Source organism: Mastigoproctus giganteus, chromosome 1, assembly GCF_048544385.1.
Source record: "Mastigoproctus giganteus isolate SK-2022 chromosome 1, ASM4854438v1, whole genome shotgun sequence".
Taxonomy (NCBI): Eukaryota; Metazoa; Arthropoda; class Arachnida; order Uropygi; family Thelyphonidae; genus Mastigoproctus; species Mastigoproctus giganteus.
In genome coordinates, this window is record NC_143575.1 from 200018619 (window position 1) to 200036564 (window position 17946).

Genomic DNA, 17946 nt, shown 5'->3' on the forward strand with positions numbered 1-17946 from the left:
TGAGAGCTTGATGGCCCCTCATATTAATTTTTTTGAGGGCATTTACACTACACCTCAAGCTCTCATAGATGCTCATCAAAATGCTGAGTTGGCGCCTAATTTCTTGACACTCTAGGCACCTAGCACACAAAGACATCCTCCTTGGCTAGATCATGTCCTGTTTTAGAAAAGTCCATGAACATTTCACATTTTGCACATTTTTTTGAGACTGTGATGCACTGGAGAATCACCCCCTTCATTTCTTCCTGGAGCCACAGCACTCTCGCTAGTCTGTGAACGTTGCTTCACAGCTCTAGTCTGGGTCATGGTTTCCATTTAAATACAATTAATTAACAATTAAATTTAATACGATTAATAAATATTTTTGATTAAGATAATACTATACTAAGCTAACAGATTCCTAATACAATGCTTTGTATTATGCTATCTAGTTTATGTTATACCTTATGCTATCAGTTCAAGATATATACATTATGCTATTTCTTATCGATTACAACATGCCGGCTAGTTCAATAATATTGGCACCAAACCGGTGAGTCGTAACTTCCAAAAATCACTAGTTAAATTCAAAAAAAGAAGCTAACGAACGCTACTAAACCCATTTAATATCTTTGTAGAACACAATGTAGTATGTTAATTAATGAAGAATACGGAAAAAATATCAAAACTACTTATCCCTTTACAGCAGCCAAAAATCCACCACTGTTCTCTTCTACAACCAGAGCACCCTCCTAGCTTTCTCTCTCAAAATAAATAAATCTGTAATTACTGATCTGATCAACCAATTTTCTTTTGAATGTGCAGCTTCTATCACCAATACGTTTTTAATACTTTTTTTTTGAAAATGTACATATAGGAACTGTATGTAAAATTTTATGCACAAAATATAACAAATCAAAGTATCCAACATGTGCTCACAGACAACCATAAACTGAAATGCCACTAAAGTTGGGGAAAAAATAACAGCTCTAGTTACCATACTAAGCCTTCTCTTCCAGAGCATTAGTGTGGAGTGAGAAGCCAAGTGAGTGGCTTCTCGCTTGATAAGGTGTAAAGTAAATACGCGCATAATTTGAAATGCACAATGTAAGATGCAGTGTTATAGCAGGATGAGCAGTATCTGTATTCCTTTAAGAAATTAAAGATACAGTTTGAAGTGCTTAGATTTTTACTATTCCCATCTTTATTGCTTATACCTGCCTTACAGTGGCAGAATTGTTCTATTTTTTCCTTTATACTGGCTGCTCACCTAGCATCAGTATGGGATTTGGTATTTTATTAATCCCTGCTTTTTACAGGGTGTGTGTGTCTATCTGCATCCATCCATCTCACTCCCTGCTTTTTACAGGGAGTGAGATGGATGGATGCAGATAGACACACATATAATGTAGCTAATGTTATTTTGAATTCAACTATTAAACATTCTATTGCAGATTCCAAGTCTAAATTACGTCTGGCAAATTGTGAATAGTTTGCATAATTTGAAAAACTGCAAACACTGTTATACATTACTTTTAAATTTTGTATTTCTATTCACTTCCCTAAGAAGAATCGCATGTGGAATCAAGGAGAATTCGCATATATAGGTACATATATAATCCATTTTGTTTACACCAAGAGAATAAATAAATAAATAAAAATAATAGGAAAGTATAGTGACAGCTAACAATAAAAATATGCATGATTTCCCAACACAGACAGCGTGCATCTTCAAGTGTGTGTGTGTGTGTGTGTGTGTGTGTGTGTGTGTGCGTGCGCACAAATATATATGCTCAATTTGAGAGAAAATGATAATAAATTAACTTCAGAGAGAAAAAAATAATTTTACATTGAAGGATTAAAAAAAAAAAAAAAAAATTAAAAATTCTCCCTAAGGAATTCCAAGTGAGGAAAATGGAATCTTTTGTAATTTTTCTTGCACATGATGCGAGTGCTGTGTTTGTTGCCGTAATAGTCATGCAGTTTGATGCATATGAGCGTAATAGTCATGCAGTTTGATGAATATGAGCTGTTCATTAAAATAAGGGCTGTTATTTATTATGTATAATTGCACATACCTTCTAAAAAGAGAGTATCCATATTTTTGGGTATTATTTCCTGTTTAAAACTTATAATCTGTGCAAAAAAAAAAAAAAAAAAAAAAGTGAAACTTCTCTCTTCTTGCATTGCCGCTCATTCGGTAAACTCTGTAACATAGTGCTAAACTATGTGCTTGCACAAGGCAATGACCAATTTTATGTTACCTTAAGGTAGAAACGAGAGAGAGAGCCGAGTGTGTGGGCAGGTAGAGCATTATAAATATCCAACTGATTACAGTTGTGTTTACCTTGGTTGTACGGAATTAAATCAACTTTTTTGGATACATAAATAAAGTTGCTATTTAGGAAAAATGACTAACTATGAACAAGTTAAATCTGTTGACAAAAAATATAAAAACTTCCATGTTCAAACTGAACAGTTCTAATATCCTGAAAATTGTTTTTTTTTTTTTTTTCTGTTATGCATTACTAGTTGCATGTAATGTTTTCTTTTTGGTAAACAGCAACTTATTTACATGCATTAAAAAAAAAAAATATATATATATACATATATATATATATATATATATATAACAAAGGTAAAATTTTATAACTGTATTCAAACATTTTTCAGCTGTACCTAAACACTGGGAATTTTACCTTTACCTCGCCATGTAGCAAGAGTAATTTGCAATTAGTTATTACATAGTTTATTGAAGGCAATAAACAAATATTAAATATCAAATGCTAGCTAAAAATATGGTCTCTCTCTCTCTCTCTCTCTCTCTCTCTCTCTCTCTCTCTCTCTCTCTCTCTCTCTCTCTCTCTCTCTCTCTCTCTCTCTCTCTCTCTCTCTCTCTCTCGAAGGTATGTACAAATATACACAACATACAGTGCTTCCTTTTATGCATAGCTTGCCTCCATTATACCAAACTGTATAAGGGATGCAAAAAACAAAACTTAGCAATCTTGTTATCAAGCATGAGAAATTTACTGAATTCTTCACAGCACAACTGCTATCTTTCTCATAGTGACTCATGAATATCTATCACAACGAAACCAAAAGATTATTAATATTTGAAATGAGAATTACAGAAATTCTGCTGTAGTAATAAGAATGACTAAAAAATTTTCTTGATTAATTTAAGAGTGGCACACTTTAAACCCAGTTAAATTGAAATGGAAGTATTTTGATTCCTTCAACTTCAATTTAATGAAGTTTTACTGTACTCATCAGTCAAGGCATTAAATCAAGGATACCTATATATTCCATCAATGACCCATATGTTTCTTTGTAATCAGTTCAGTGAAGTGATGGAAAAGAAATGAAAGAATTACATGGAACTTCATAAAGCCAGAACTATTCTATTCAACTGTAATCCTGTATTAACTAAGTTATTAAAATCATATCACAGTTTCAGTTAAGGTAAGTACGAAAAAACGCTGCAATAAATATCACAAAAGGCTGCATGCAGCCATTTCTTTTAGGAATTGTAAATGGGATTCACTTTTAAAGAGTTGTAACTGGGATAAACATCGATTCAAAAACAAAACAGGAGTCCACATACTAACAATAAAATGAGTCACTACTTTAAAAAAAAAAAAAAAAATTCAGGACTTAACTTGTTGCCAGGAGGGTCAAGACCATCATATATATAAATATATATCTCTTGAGAAGAGATATTTGATTGAACTGCTGTTCTCAAAAATTAAAAAGGAGCCATAAAACAACTGTGATGCGGGAAATTGACATGAGGTGTTGTGCCTTGATATGACAATGCTCCTTTATACAAGCCCCCAATAAAGCAATTGCTGCTTTGAGAGAGCATAACACCTCATCTCAATTTCCCTCTTCTTTGTTCTGCTAAGAGGGGCCCATAGCAGAACAAAGAAGAGGGAAACTGAGATGAGGTGTTATGCTTCTTCACGATGATGCTCCCGTACATAAGTCCTATAAAGCAACTGCTGCTCTGAGAGACTGCAGATTCCATGAGTTAAAACAACCCACCTTTCCTGAAGGAAGCTGTAAATGGCTTTTTTTAGGTACTTCCTCTTTTCCTCTTTGTTCCCTCAAAATGGAGGATACATATTGAACTTAAGGGAACGTATATTGAAAAAAAAAAAAAAAAAAAAAAAAAAACCTTCAATTATGCTATGCTGTTTTTTTATTACCAAGGTAGATAACTTTTTCGGTGGCCCTCATAAATTCCATCAGACTGAGGCAGTTATTGGATGGGTTTTGTAGTGAATTAGAAGTATTAGAAAGGTTGAAAGATACGATTTAATATATTAGGGTAAAGAATAAAAACAAGAAAGAGGAAGTTATCAGGGTGTTACAGAGTAAAGGTACTAAGAAAATCAGAGGAAATGAGTGGGAGATGGGAGAATATATAAGGGAGTTATTTGGATCCAACAAGTGGTAGGAAGATGATTTTTATAATGTAGGAATAATGAATACCCCCGAGGGTATACTCCATCTTGCGTGCCCTGATGACCCAGAGAGCTAAATCAGTGGTAGCTTAGATAGGGTAGGGCCTCCCAAGTTGGATAGGTCAAAGAGTGGGGCAGACTAAGAGAGAGAGATACCTGGTCCTTCAGGTTGAGGGTTGCTACAATGGGCTAGCTCCTCATTCAGCGTAAAAAATACACAAATGCTAAATGACCTACACGTGTAAATGAAAACTGACTGCACTTTTGAAAACTACTTTCAAGTGAGAAAGCTAATTAAGTTAGACATTAAGAAAGAAATAATTTCCAAGCAAGGAAGTGGAAAAAGTGTAGAAGATCTAAGTGCTGAATACGGTATGGTATGGCTAAACCAACAATCAATACAATTTTAAACAATAAGAAAGAAATAAAAAGTGCACAGGTTGCGAAGGGAATCTCCGGGTTAACCAGTTCAAACACTAATAGAAGAGTTTCCATCTTTTCCGTGATATTAGTGTGGATTAATGAAAAACAAATGGCAGGCGATAGTGTCATTGAGGTGATTATTTGTGAAAAGGCCAAACAATTGTTTGAGGAACTTGGTGCTAAGGCTCCTAGTACAAGTACTGTGAAGTAGTTTTTTGGCACCAAGGGTTGGTTTACTGGATTTAGGAAAAGGACTGGATTACACAGTGTTGTGAGGCATGGTTAGGCTGCCAGTGCAGATAGGGATGCTGCTGAGCAACATTGTGATAAATTTAAGAAAATAATTGAGGATGGAGGCTTTCTTTCGCAGCAGGTGTTTAACTGCAACGAAACTGGCCTTTTGTGGAAGAGAATGCCACGCAGAATATATATCATGAAGGAGGAGACCACCTTGCCTGGCCATAAGCCAACGAAAGACCGGCTTACATTTCTCTTTTGTGCTAATGCTTTGGGTGACTGCAAGTTCAAACCACTGCTCATGTACCATTTGGAGAACCTCAGAGCTTTTAAAAACATCAGGAAAAACCGCCTTGGAGTGTTGTGTTCCAACCACAAGGCTTGGGTGACCAGGAGTCTTTTCTCCAACTGGGTGACTGAGGTGTTTGGCCCCACTGTCTGTGACTACCTTAGGGAGAAGGATCTTCCATTGAAGGTTCTTTTGGTCATGGACAATGCTCCAGCCTACCCTCCTAATTTGATGGAAGAATTACCAGATGAGTTCAGTTTTATCAAGGTTCACTTCTTGCCACTTAATATGGACCAGCCTATGGACCAGCAGGTGATCGCAAATTTTAAAAAATTCTACACTAAGGCACTGTTCAGGAAATATTTTGAGGCCACTTCTTCCAGTGATGTGACTTTGAAGGACTTTTGGAAGGGTCATTTCAATATAGTGGATGCTGTTTTCCTAATTGTGGTTGCTTAGAAGGAGGTTTCTGTTAGGTGCTTGAATTCGGCTTGGAGGCCATTATGGCCTGACGCTGTGGCTCCAAAGGACTTCGAAGGCTTTCAACAGTTGGAGGAAGAGCCTATTGTGCAGGAAATTGTGTCTCGGCAGTTCCATGGGCCTGGAGATCAATGAGGAGGACGTGGAGGAATTGGTGGAGGACACAGGAAAAAGCTAGCAGAGCTTTACAATGAAGAGGCAGAGGCACTGAAGAAGAGGAAAGCTTTCGGAGACAAGGAAAAAAAAGTCACAGCATTCCAGCTGAGGACTGGAACACCCATAAATAAAGAGGTGTTCTCTTGCTGGAATAAACTATCCAAACTTATAAAAGATTATCACCCAGATATTGTCACTGTGGAAATGGGCCTAAATCATTTTAATGACACCTTGATGGCCCACTTTTGGAGGGTCCAAAAATCCATGATAAAGCAGTCAACCCCGGATTCATTCTTCAAAAAGGTGGTCAAACACCCACCAACTGATGAACCTCCTGCAAGACAGTCACCCAAGATGAGTAGGAATGATGACTCCTCTTCTTCCACCTCTATGTGATTTTTTATGATTTTTATTAGGGAAAGTTTGTTTATATTTTCACTGGGGTAATATTGTTTATGCTTTTCACGTATGAAAGATTTTTTATACTTTTATTATGGAAACTTTGATTACAGTTTTCACTAGGGAAAGATTGTTTATCCTTTTCATGTGCGTTAGATTGTTTATGCTTTTCAAATTTTATGTACAGTGTATAAAAGTTAAATAAATTAATTTTATATTATTTTTACACTTATATTTTTCATTTTGTATTACATTTTTTCCTTGTTTAAATTGTTGTATTGGATGGTAGCTTTGCTCTAGACTGTGGGCCTGGAACGGATTACGGGTGCCATTATTAAAAAAAGGTCAAAAACCACTGATTTAGAAGCTCAAATCAAGGTGTCAGAAGAACAAAGTGTTTTCAGCTGGGAGAGGTCATTTATAGAACATATCTCATGACAGATCGTTGAAAAATGTCAATCAAAGGGAAAAGAAATATTTAAGATTTTCATTAACCTTGAAAAGGCATATGACAGTGTTCCAAGAAAACTCTTATGGGAAGCACTGAAAGAAGCAAGTATTAGTAGACAACTGATTAACATTATTAAGACAATTTACAGGAATAATAGATGCAGAATTAAAGTGGGATCAGTTTTGTCACCTGAATTCCACACTTCAAAAAAGGCTGTTGATGTCACCAACACTTTTCAAAATTTATATTGCCATCTGTCTGAGATCCTGGTAAAAAAAATGAAATAAAATGGGATTGCTGATCAATAAGAACATCTATATTTATAATTTACATTTTGCAGACGATCAGGTGGTGACAGTACAAGACTTAGAAGATGCAGACTATGCACGTCTTGAATTGTTTGAGGAATATAAACGATGGGGTCTAAAAATTAATTTTAGCAAGACTGAAATGTTGTCTTCAGGATACATTCTAAATATTGAAGGTTTTCAAATGAAACAAGTCAATACATTCAAATATTTGGGATCAATCTTAAAGCGATGGATCATCCCAAGCAGAGTCAATACGAGGATTGCAGACAGCAGATAGGCAATAGGCATGCTAAATTCTGTTCTATGGAGCAGAAATATTTTAAATAAAACAAAGAAACTTATATTTCAAACAATTGTAAACAAAGTATTTTATTGTATGGAGTGGAAACCTGGACTTTGAATAGGCGAAGGGAAAACAAATTGCTCTCCACAGAAATGAAATTTTGGAGCTGCTCAGCAAGAACTTCTAGAAGAGACAGAAAACAGAATGAAGACATGAGAGAAAATGGAATCGAAAAAGAATATTATTTCTACTATAGAAAAAAAATGTTTAATATTGTACAGACATGTAAAACAGATGCATGAAACCAGATATCCAAAGGCTATCCCGGAATGGATACCTCCAGGAAGAAGAAGAGGAAGACCTAGGAAGATATGGGTGGATGGATGGCGTATGGAAGTGCATGACATCCCCAGGTTTAACTGACCAAGTACCTTGAACTGCACTTTGTGGTGGGAAAAAATTCCTACCAAAAAATAACTTGTAGGCTGAGGAAACCCACTGTAAATGGAAACACTCCTCTTGAAGAAGAAGAAATAATGAATAAAGACAGCTTGGGACCAGTGATAATGGAGCAACATAATTACAGTATTGGAGGAAATGAAGAGAAATAAGACCGTAAGCATTGATGGAATACCAGTGGACCTTATAAGGTCACTAGGGGAAGTAGGTTTAAGGGAATTATAGAGGTTAATGTGTGAGCAAGAAGAACGGCCAGAAGATTTTAAGTAATGATACTAATAATATTATTTACCAGTAATGATACTAATAGAAAAGGAAAGCCATGCACAGTGTAAGAACAGAATAATGGAAGAAAATGTGAGAGGGAAGATTGTTTCGGGAAGGGGATCAAGGGATGCAATAAATGTGATAAGAATATTGATTATATTGGGAACAAAAGGTAACAGTTAGTGCAGGACAAGGTGACACTGATAGCATAGAGATAAGACTTATGAAATAAGGGTGTTGTTTGTCCCCAACTTATAGGAGGAAAGATAATAGAACACGTGAGCAAGAATAGGTATTTGAGAGGCCTAATGGTAGAAGGATCAAAGAGCAGCAGAGAAATAAGAATAGCCATTGATAAAAGCTCTTGAGAAGCAAAGAAGAATATTATGTGGGACATTAGGAATAAGTTTAAGAAAAAGATTGGTATGATGTCTAGTATAGAGGGAGGTACTCTATGGAAGAGAAACATGAGCACTGAGAATGGGAGATATCAGATTGGAATGTTTAGGGATGTGGTTATAGAGGAGGACGGAAAAGATAATATAGGTCAATAAAGTGAGAAATGAGGTTTTGAGGAGGAATGAGAAGAGATATTTGATTGAACTAAACAGAATGTGGAAGATAAACTGGATTGGAGATGTAAGGCAAGATGTGTTAGACAGAAAAGTTGGGGAAATATGGAGAAGTGGCCTTTAACAATCGCTGCCTTTATAAGCACCAAATGGCACTAGAAGGACATGATATGCTGTCACATATATATGAGTTCAAAAAAACACCCAAGCACTATGCTGTTAATGCATGTGAGTGGTCATTCCTAAGCAGTCAATAACTGAGTGCCATAAAAATAGCACATTGATTTAAATCTTTGCGGCAGTGCTTGGTTTTTGTTCATAGAATTGGCACACAGTTTTATTTGTTCTTTGCTTATGCTGATGTTAGTTTACATACATGAATAATTTTTTTTATAAAATTTTAAGAATTGCTTTGATTTATAGCTCAGTACAAAAGTGTTTGCTTTTAGCTATGAATTACAAACTTTTTATTTTCAATCATTATTTATCAATTTTTGGAATGCTTTGGATGTTGCAATGTTGATGTTTTCCAACACTCCAAAAATTAAACACAGTGGATGCAGTCTCTTAAATATAGATAACAGTGAACATGTTAAGTCATATGCTGGAATCTGCCCCTTGGCAGAACACTGATGATGATAAGGCATATATCAATGGGTCTCATACTGATAAATAGCATAGTTCAGTGTGTGCTGTCTGTTATATCCTAAGTCTATTACCAAGGTTTACTATATATATTTTTTCCAGTTGTAGCTTATAAAAAAAAATTAAAAGTATAATAACATATATTGATTTAGTGTCATAATCAAGTAAACATATACTAATTTAGATAGTATTTGGATGCAAATATGATGAAAAAACAATTTTGTTTTTTGAAAATGGTTTAAACTGAATACAAAGAGTTCAAAGAATACAAATAGAAATAAAACAACATAATTATTTTAAACTCTTTAATTAAAGTGTTAAACATTAATTATTATTATTATTAATTTTATTAATGTCTTTAATTAAAGTGTTAAACATTAATAACTACAAATTTAATCATGTGTAGATGGCTGTCCCTGCCCAATTGTATTACTTTTTTGAAAGCAATAATCAGAAGCCGTGCTGTGTAATCAGTAAAGCTTCTATTACATTGTCATTTTATAATGTTGTTCTTCATTATGCTCAGAATATAAAAATATATTTCAAAGTCCTTAACAGTATTATTAGCAATTTAATAAGAGTACCAAGGCAGCTTGCAGATCCATGTAATTTGATTTCTTCACTTTTCAATTCATCTACAGTTTTGTCCCTTGAACTTTTATTGCTATAGGGTGATTCAAAAGACATGCAACTCGCATGTTTTCAGTTTTACTTTGTTATAATTATTATAAACTCTCTATAATCTCTATAAATAATATAGAGATTGCAATAAATACTGAAAGCGCCCTCCTTCCCATAGCTAAGCACAAACTCTTCGCACCATGGTTGAAGAGACTTGTAATAGTGTTGGTTACCACTGAAATTTCTGATTCAATATCAACTTTTAATTCTTCCAATATGTGAAGGTTGTTAGTATATCTTCTGGACTATGCCTTTTGAGCAGTCTAAAAGATAAAAAACCAGTGCTTATGATGTTCAATTGCAAACATACATAGCCATCACAGTAAACAAAGCAACTGGTTAAGTGACCAAAAGTTAACATATAACAACAGTAATTACTGGGCATCTGGGGATGGCCAGTGCTGCTACTATAGCAGCACTGGTCATCCCCATCAAACTGTCAATGATAAATTAACACTTATAATTTGGGATGGATGCATGAATTTTGAATCACCTTGTACATTTCTCCTTCCACCACCATATGACATCCAGCTTCATTGTCATCTAGCTATGTTGTTACATACCCAAATTGACACTTTATACCACTGCTGTGCAACACATTTTTGACACTTCATCTCTGTGCCATAAAAAAAGGCCCCACATTACTACAACTCCTTCAACAGCCTGTAATGTCAGTACCCAACAGGATGGTTCAAGTGCCTTATGCAATTTCCTCTATATGTGCACTCTACTATCAGTGCTGAAAAGTATAAATTGCAACTTATCAGACATGACTTGCTTTAAGACAGCCATATTTTCCAGATTATGTCCGAGATTATTGGCTTCTGTGAAGGTGTATTCCCACAATGCATTCTTTGTAGGGCTTTTTTGCATGGTCCGGGTAATGATGCTTTGTGACGTTCTGTATTAAGTGCAGATGTCAACTGTTCCATTGTTTGTCAATGATTACACTTAATAAGCTGCTCCAGACAATCAAGAAATTTGCTCCATCACCTAACATTTTTGATGCAGGTACTTGTTCCCAGATGTGTTTTTGAGAATTTTTCTATTTCTTAAAAAATTGAATGGCAGTAGTCTTTAACCACTTAACAAATGCAGCTGTTTTCTCTGTTGTAGCACCTGTGTAAGCACACACTGACAGTCATACCTACTGAAGCTCATGAAATCCTGTCCATTCCCTAATGACAGTGAACTGATTTGAGCACTAGTCAGATCATACACTAGTCAGATTTTTTGCATGGTCCGGGTAATGATGCTTTGTGATGTTCTGTATTAAGTGCAGATGTCAACGGTTCCATTGTTTGTCAATGATTACACTTAATAAGCTGCTCCAGACAATCAAGAACTTTGCTCCATCACCTAAGATTATGGTGACTATAGTGGTCTCAGACAGTTTTTAAATTCTGTACAGTGGGACAAACTGATGATGTTACCAACAGCAAATTCTAAGTGGGAAGCATTCAAGGAATTAATAGTGGAAGCTACTAAATGTTTCATCCCTATTAAGAAATATTGTTCAAGGTTTAGGCCTAAATGGTTGTCAAATGAACTAATGAGACTCATGGCAGAGAAGAAAAATGCATGGGATGCATATAAATTATCAGGCAACATAGAAGCCTATGGCAGATATAAGCTAGTCTATAATCAAGTCAGAAAGGAGGTTAGGCAGGCAAAGGCAGATTACGAGAAATCTTTGGCAAAGGATGCAAATAAAAACAGCAAAGCATTCTTTACTTATGTAAACTCCAAAAGGAAGGGGGATGAATCTGATTGGTCCACTTGAATCGATGGTTTGACTGTTGATGATCCTGCTACATTTAACTCCTCATGTGTGAAACTACATTCACATATGAGGAGTTAAGGTTTGAAAATGCCACAAGGTTATCAAATTGTAACAGGGTGCTTAATGCTTTTGTAAAAACTGAGAACAAAGTGGGGAAGAAATTGTTGAAGTTAAACATAAGAAAGGCACCTGGGGTGGATGGGATCTATCCAGTTATATTAAAGGAGGCGGCAAAGGAAGTAAGCAAACCTTTAGCCATAATTATGAGAGCATCCTTGGACTCAGAGGAGGTCCCCACATACTGGAGATGTACAAATGTGTCCCCAATTCACAAAGGGGGATCGAAGGGTGACACAAGTAATTACAGACCAGTTAGTTTAACTTCTATTCCGGGTAAAATAATGGAGTCACTGGTCAAAGGTGCATTGCAGGATCATCTAGACAAGACTACAGCAATAATTCAGACACATCATGGGTTTGTTAAGGGAAAGTCTTGTCTGACAAATTTGATTGGTTATTATGATGTGGTTAAAAAAAGGAACTGGATGCAAAAAATAATTTTGATATCATATACTTGGATTTCAGGAAAGCTTTTGACACTGTTGTGCATGGAAGACTACTGTACAAATTGGAGAAGAATGGTATTAAGTGTAAGTTGCTACAATGGATAAAAGGATGGTTGAGTGGGAGAAGACAGAGGGTGGTAATCGATGGGTGCTGCACTTCGTGGACTAATGTTATTAGTGGAGTCCCACAGGGTTCGGTGTTGGGCCCACTGTTGTTTTGTATATTTATCAATGATATTGATGAAGGTATATCAGGCTTAGTATCGAAGTTTGCAGATGATACAAAGGTTCGCAGGATTGTTAATGACAGTAATGGCAGTGTATTACTGCAATAGGATCTAGAAAATTTGGGCAGATGGGCTGAGAAGTGGCAACTGAAGTTTAACATTGAAAAATGCAAAGTACTTCATATGGGTAGAAGTAACCCCAGAGAAACGTACCAACTGTGTGGTACTACACTTAAGGAGGTAGAAAATGAAAAAGACCTGGGAGTAATTGTGCAGTCAGATATAAAGTTTTCAGAGCAATGCAGACAGGCTGCCAGGGCAGGTCATGGGGTGTTGTCAATGATATACAGGAACTTTGTTAGCAAGGAAAAGGAGGTGATTGTCCCTCTGTATAAGGCAATAGTCAGGCTACGCCTTGAGTACTGCGTGCAGGTCTGGAGGCCTCATTTTAGGAAGGATGTAGATTTGCTTGAGCATGTACAGAGAAGGGCAACAAGACTGGTGAGGGAAATGAAAGGATCCTCTTACCAGAAGAGGCTTAAGTTCTGCAAATTGCAGCAGCTGGAGACTAGGCACCTGTGAGGTGATCTGATTGAGGTGTATAAGACCTTGAATGGGTTGAGCAATCTGAATTCTGATGGGATTCTTCCACTTGTTCAGATTACGAACCTAAGGGGGCATAAATTGAAATTGAGGAAGGACAGATGTAGAATAGACATGCAGAAATTTGCCTTTAGCCAGCGGGTGGTTAATTGCTGGAACAAACGTCCATCTGTCGTTGTGGAAGTTGATAGGTTAAATAAATTTAAGGAGGAACTGAACAAATATTTAGAGGGGATTGTTTTGTAATTTTAATTTTTTATTGGCTGATGCTGCATAAGCTCATAAGCTTGCTTTCTTGCATCACATGTCACTACTACCATACACACACACACACACACACACACACACACACACACACACACACACACACACACACACACACACACACACACACACACACACACACACACACATCACTTTCTTGCAGGTCATTACACAGCATGTAATCTTTTAGATTTGGATAATTTTTGCGTAAATTGCAGCATAAAGGATAATGATGCTTTGTGATCAGGACTGGATCCAGGTTTTGTGGGGCCTGAAGCTTATACAATTTTTGGGGCCCTCTTTAAGAAAAAGAATACAAAATTACAAATATGAAATTAGGTGTGAAAGTGAATTTCTCATTCATTTAGAATGAGAAAATAAATCACAACAAATTACAAATTTTAAAAAACCTGACAAATACTGCAAACATCACAAAATCCAGAAAAATAACACAATATTTTTAATAATTAACTGCCTGACACACCTCTATAATATTTTTTCCCTACATTATTTGGCTGCATACTCTTTGATCACCTCTTCATATGACAATGATTTTGTAATATCATTTTCTATATAGAGAGAGAGAATAGAAAGATCATTCTTTCCTCTAGTATGTTTGATCAAAATTTGTTTTTTTTTATTATTGATAGTTTAGAAAAGTTTCTTTGAGCTTCACAGCTTGTTACTGGTAATGTCATGTAAAATTTTAGGACTGTTGTCAATTTGGGAAAATCTCTATCAAGTTTCTTTCATATATGAGTTATAAGATTTCAGGGCATTTCAAGTTTTCTTGTGCACTACAGTGACTAATCTTAAATACTCTTTGAATTGACGACACTCATTAACCAGTTTGTCAATGAAGTCCTCATTGTAGTGGCATATTTTGAGTTTTATGTTCTTTTCGTCGATGCCAGTATTTCGTGTCAAATAAGAAATCAAAGTGGAAAGAGACAGCGATCTTAACCAATTGTGGTTAAAATATCTTACTTTTCAAATTTTATAAAAACATATGACCATGTGAACACTACTAGGACTCCCCCCTCCCAGGGCCTTGGAAGAACCCATGCAAGTGTGGGCCTTAAAGCTTAAGCTTCATTAGCTTCATGGTAAATCCGCCTCCGTTTTTGATGTTCTGTATTAAATGCAGATGTCAACTGTTTCATTATGTGACAATGATTACACTTAATAAGCTGCTCCAGACCATCAAATACTTTGCTCCATCACCTAACATTTTCAACTGCAGGTTCTTGTTCCCAGATGTTTTCCAGGAATCTTTCTATTTGTTAAACAATTGAATAGCACTCAACAAAAATAGCTGTCTTCTCTGCTGTAGAAGGCTGTGTAAATGCACACCGACAGTCATACCTACCTTGGAAGTCCATGGAATCCTGTCCATTCCCTACTCGCAGTAAACTGATTTGGGCACTAGTCAGATCACAATTCATCTTTATATTGCTATTCCGCATGTTGTCACACAGCATATAAACTTTTAGATTTGGTTAATTTTTGCATAAATTATACAACAAAGTCAAAAAAATCCATAGTTTTCAACTTGCAATAAGGGATTCACTGCATGCATGCGATGGGGGCAGAGAAAGAGAGGGGGAGCCAACTGATTTGAAAAAGTACTCACATCATTTTGAAAATTCTTTCACTTGGCAAAAGATAAAAAGAATATATATTGAATATATATACTTACTGTCAAAAGATTTTTGAGCTCTATCTCTATCATCTGGATTTTTATCAGGATGCACTAAAATTGAGAGCTAGAGAGAAAAGATAATAATTTGATGCAAATACTGAATTAACTCCTGACACAAGTACCAATTCTACAAATTCTTAATATAATACAAAAATGTCAAGTATAAAACTATAAAAAATTAGAAATATTCATATGTAAGTAATAGCTCAACAAAGTTTCAATCACCCCAAAAATCTTTCATATTCAAAATCAAACAAAACTATTTGGAAGTAGAAAACTACTTTGCAGGCTACAGGTTTCAGATGAAAGTCATTTAGCTTGGATGTAGTGATACTGTTATCTTGAGGAGAGTGAATGAATCAAGATCAAGGTTTTTACATGGGAAGAAAGTGAATTATGCTTTCCTCCAAAAAATATATCCAAAAACTTCATCACTTGCTATATATTTCATCCCTTCCCTAACTTTTATCTCATTTAAACTTTAGATAATTTTCAAGCTTTTAGGATCCCAGACATAGTATAACATATAAATACAAGTACTGATCAAAAAAACTTGAATGACCTTAAAATTCTTGAATGTATATAGAGGTAGCTAAAAAACTGTGGGCAGAGCTTACATCTTTTGAGTATGTTCACACCAAGTTTTAACTTGGTACATGCCCATGTAGCAGTAATGAAAACAATAAAATTTCAAAAGAGAACATTAAATTTTTTGTTAACTTGAAAGGTCAAATGTGAAAACGTGAAATTCTAGTCATAGTTTATGGAGATGATGCTATGATGAAAAAAAAAAAAAAAGAATTGGTGTTAAAGGTTTCATGAGGAAAATGTTTTGCTTGAAGGTGAAGAAAAAAGCAATCACCCATTAACATCCTGAAATGCTCAAAACATCAGTCAGTACCATCACTGAACCGGATGATTGTCTGAGAAACTGCTGTGAGATGCTTCATTTGGTTCAGTTAGAGTGATTTCGACAGAAGATTTGGACAAAAGACTAGTAAGTGTCCAAGGTTTTTCCACATATTCTCACTTGAGGTCAAAGCTTACAGAAGAGCAAGCAATAAATCCTATTTAACTTGAGTTGTTTGAGAAAGATGCACTGGAACCTGCATTTTTAACAAAGGTTATATAATATTATAACAGGTGATGAGTATTGGGTGGGTGGATATGACCCAAGGTCAAAAGTTGTTCCCATTGAAAAACAAAGTTTTGGGGGGAATCAAAATAACGTAAAAGTCACGCTGATTGCATTTTTTGACTGTCAACTCAGGAAAATTTTCCTGAGTTGACACCACGCAGTTGAAGTTTGTCAATTCATCTCATTTTCCTGAGTTGACACCACCTTCTTGGCTATAATCAAAATTAAAACAGGACATGAAAAGAAAATAATCTGAATTGATTCAAGAAATCCAATCAAACACAATGGACTGGCTAAATGTATTTGCAAAGGAAGATTTCCAAAAATGTTTTCGTCAGTGGCAGGCATGATGGAACAAGTGTGTGGTTACAGCAAACTATACTGAGGAATATTATCAATTATACATTTATCACTGAATAAAATTAATTTCTTTCAACATGATAATGTTAAACATGCATACCTGCCAACTTTTGACTTTCAAACAAACTTGAGCTTCAGTTACTGTAAGCAGGGTTTTTTTTAAAATCCAGACTGTAGACTTGAAATTAAATTTTACTGATAGTACATGCATTTTATATTAAAATACAGCTATAGAAAGCATACAATCTAGGAATTTTTTGTCTCCTGGAATTCTATTTGGAGAGAATTCCACAGACATCGAATGATTATGATTACTTCAAAATACTATTCAGAAAGGTTGATTTTATTCCAAGGTTGCTGCCAAACTAAATCCACAATTTACCAAATTTATTTATGAAGTCTTTTGACCTCTGATATGAATGTATTAAATACTTGAGGTTATAACACTTGACTGGATCATACTAGCACACAGATCACCTTCAGAGGAAAACATTGGTAGAAGTACACATGCTTTTTTTTTTTTTTTTATGTGTATAAAACATTTGCAGTTGAAGTTTGTTATGAATGTTATTGGCAGGCTACTGAAAACTTCCTCATCCATCAACCTGTTTAGATATTCATGACATTGTCATTCTTTCATCTTTAATAACAATGATTGAAAAGGAAGGCAGCCTTTACCAATTTACTGACAGAGGTGAGTGGTACTTTGGGTTGTCCCATCCTATACATATCTTTTCTTCAAAAATTAAGCTTTATTGATATCAGTTTTTAATAAAGTATTTTGTTAATCTTTATAGGCTCCTAAATTCAGAGACATATCATTACTGGTGCATATGGTATGTACTGTGTTGGAAATAAAATCTACAGAATAAATTTAGCTTTTTTTTTTTTTTTTTTTAATGGCTAACTGAACAATTATACTACCCAACATGATTTTTACCTCCAGCAAATCAATGGTTGTTTCTGGTCAAGTTTTATGTATAGAATTTAAAATCAATCATAAAAATTTCCTATCACATTTCAGTTTTAAGATATAGATAGATAACTGGATTGTGTACAAAGATATCATTAATGTTTGAAATACAATCTTTAAACTATTAACTTTTGGTTGGTTTTGTTTATTGGGCTAAAAGTTAAGAAAGTACATCATTATTGTTCTTGCAATATAATATATTTTGATTTTGATGCACTTTTCCAGACAA

The 17946-nt window shown here is 35.1% G+C and overlaps 1 protein-coding gene across 2 annotated transcripts in view; it reads right to left on the minus strand.

Moving 5' to 3' along the window:
* Window positions 1–17946, minus strand: part of LOC150091448 (dnaJ homolog subfamily C member 8) — a 270274-nt gene that overhangs the window by 160626 nt on the left and 91702 nt on the right. For both annotated transcript variants that reach the window (XM_090383974.1, XM_090383983.1), the window contains exon 4: window positions 15244–15310. In XM_090383974.1, coding sequence (XP_090240100.1) covers window positions 15244–15310 — 67 coding nt within the window. The remainder of the gene's footprint in view (window positions 1–15243; window positions 15311–17946) is intronic.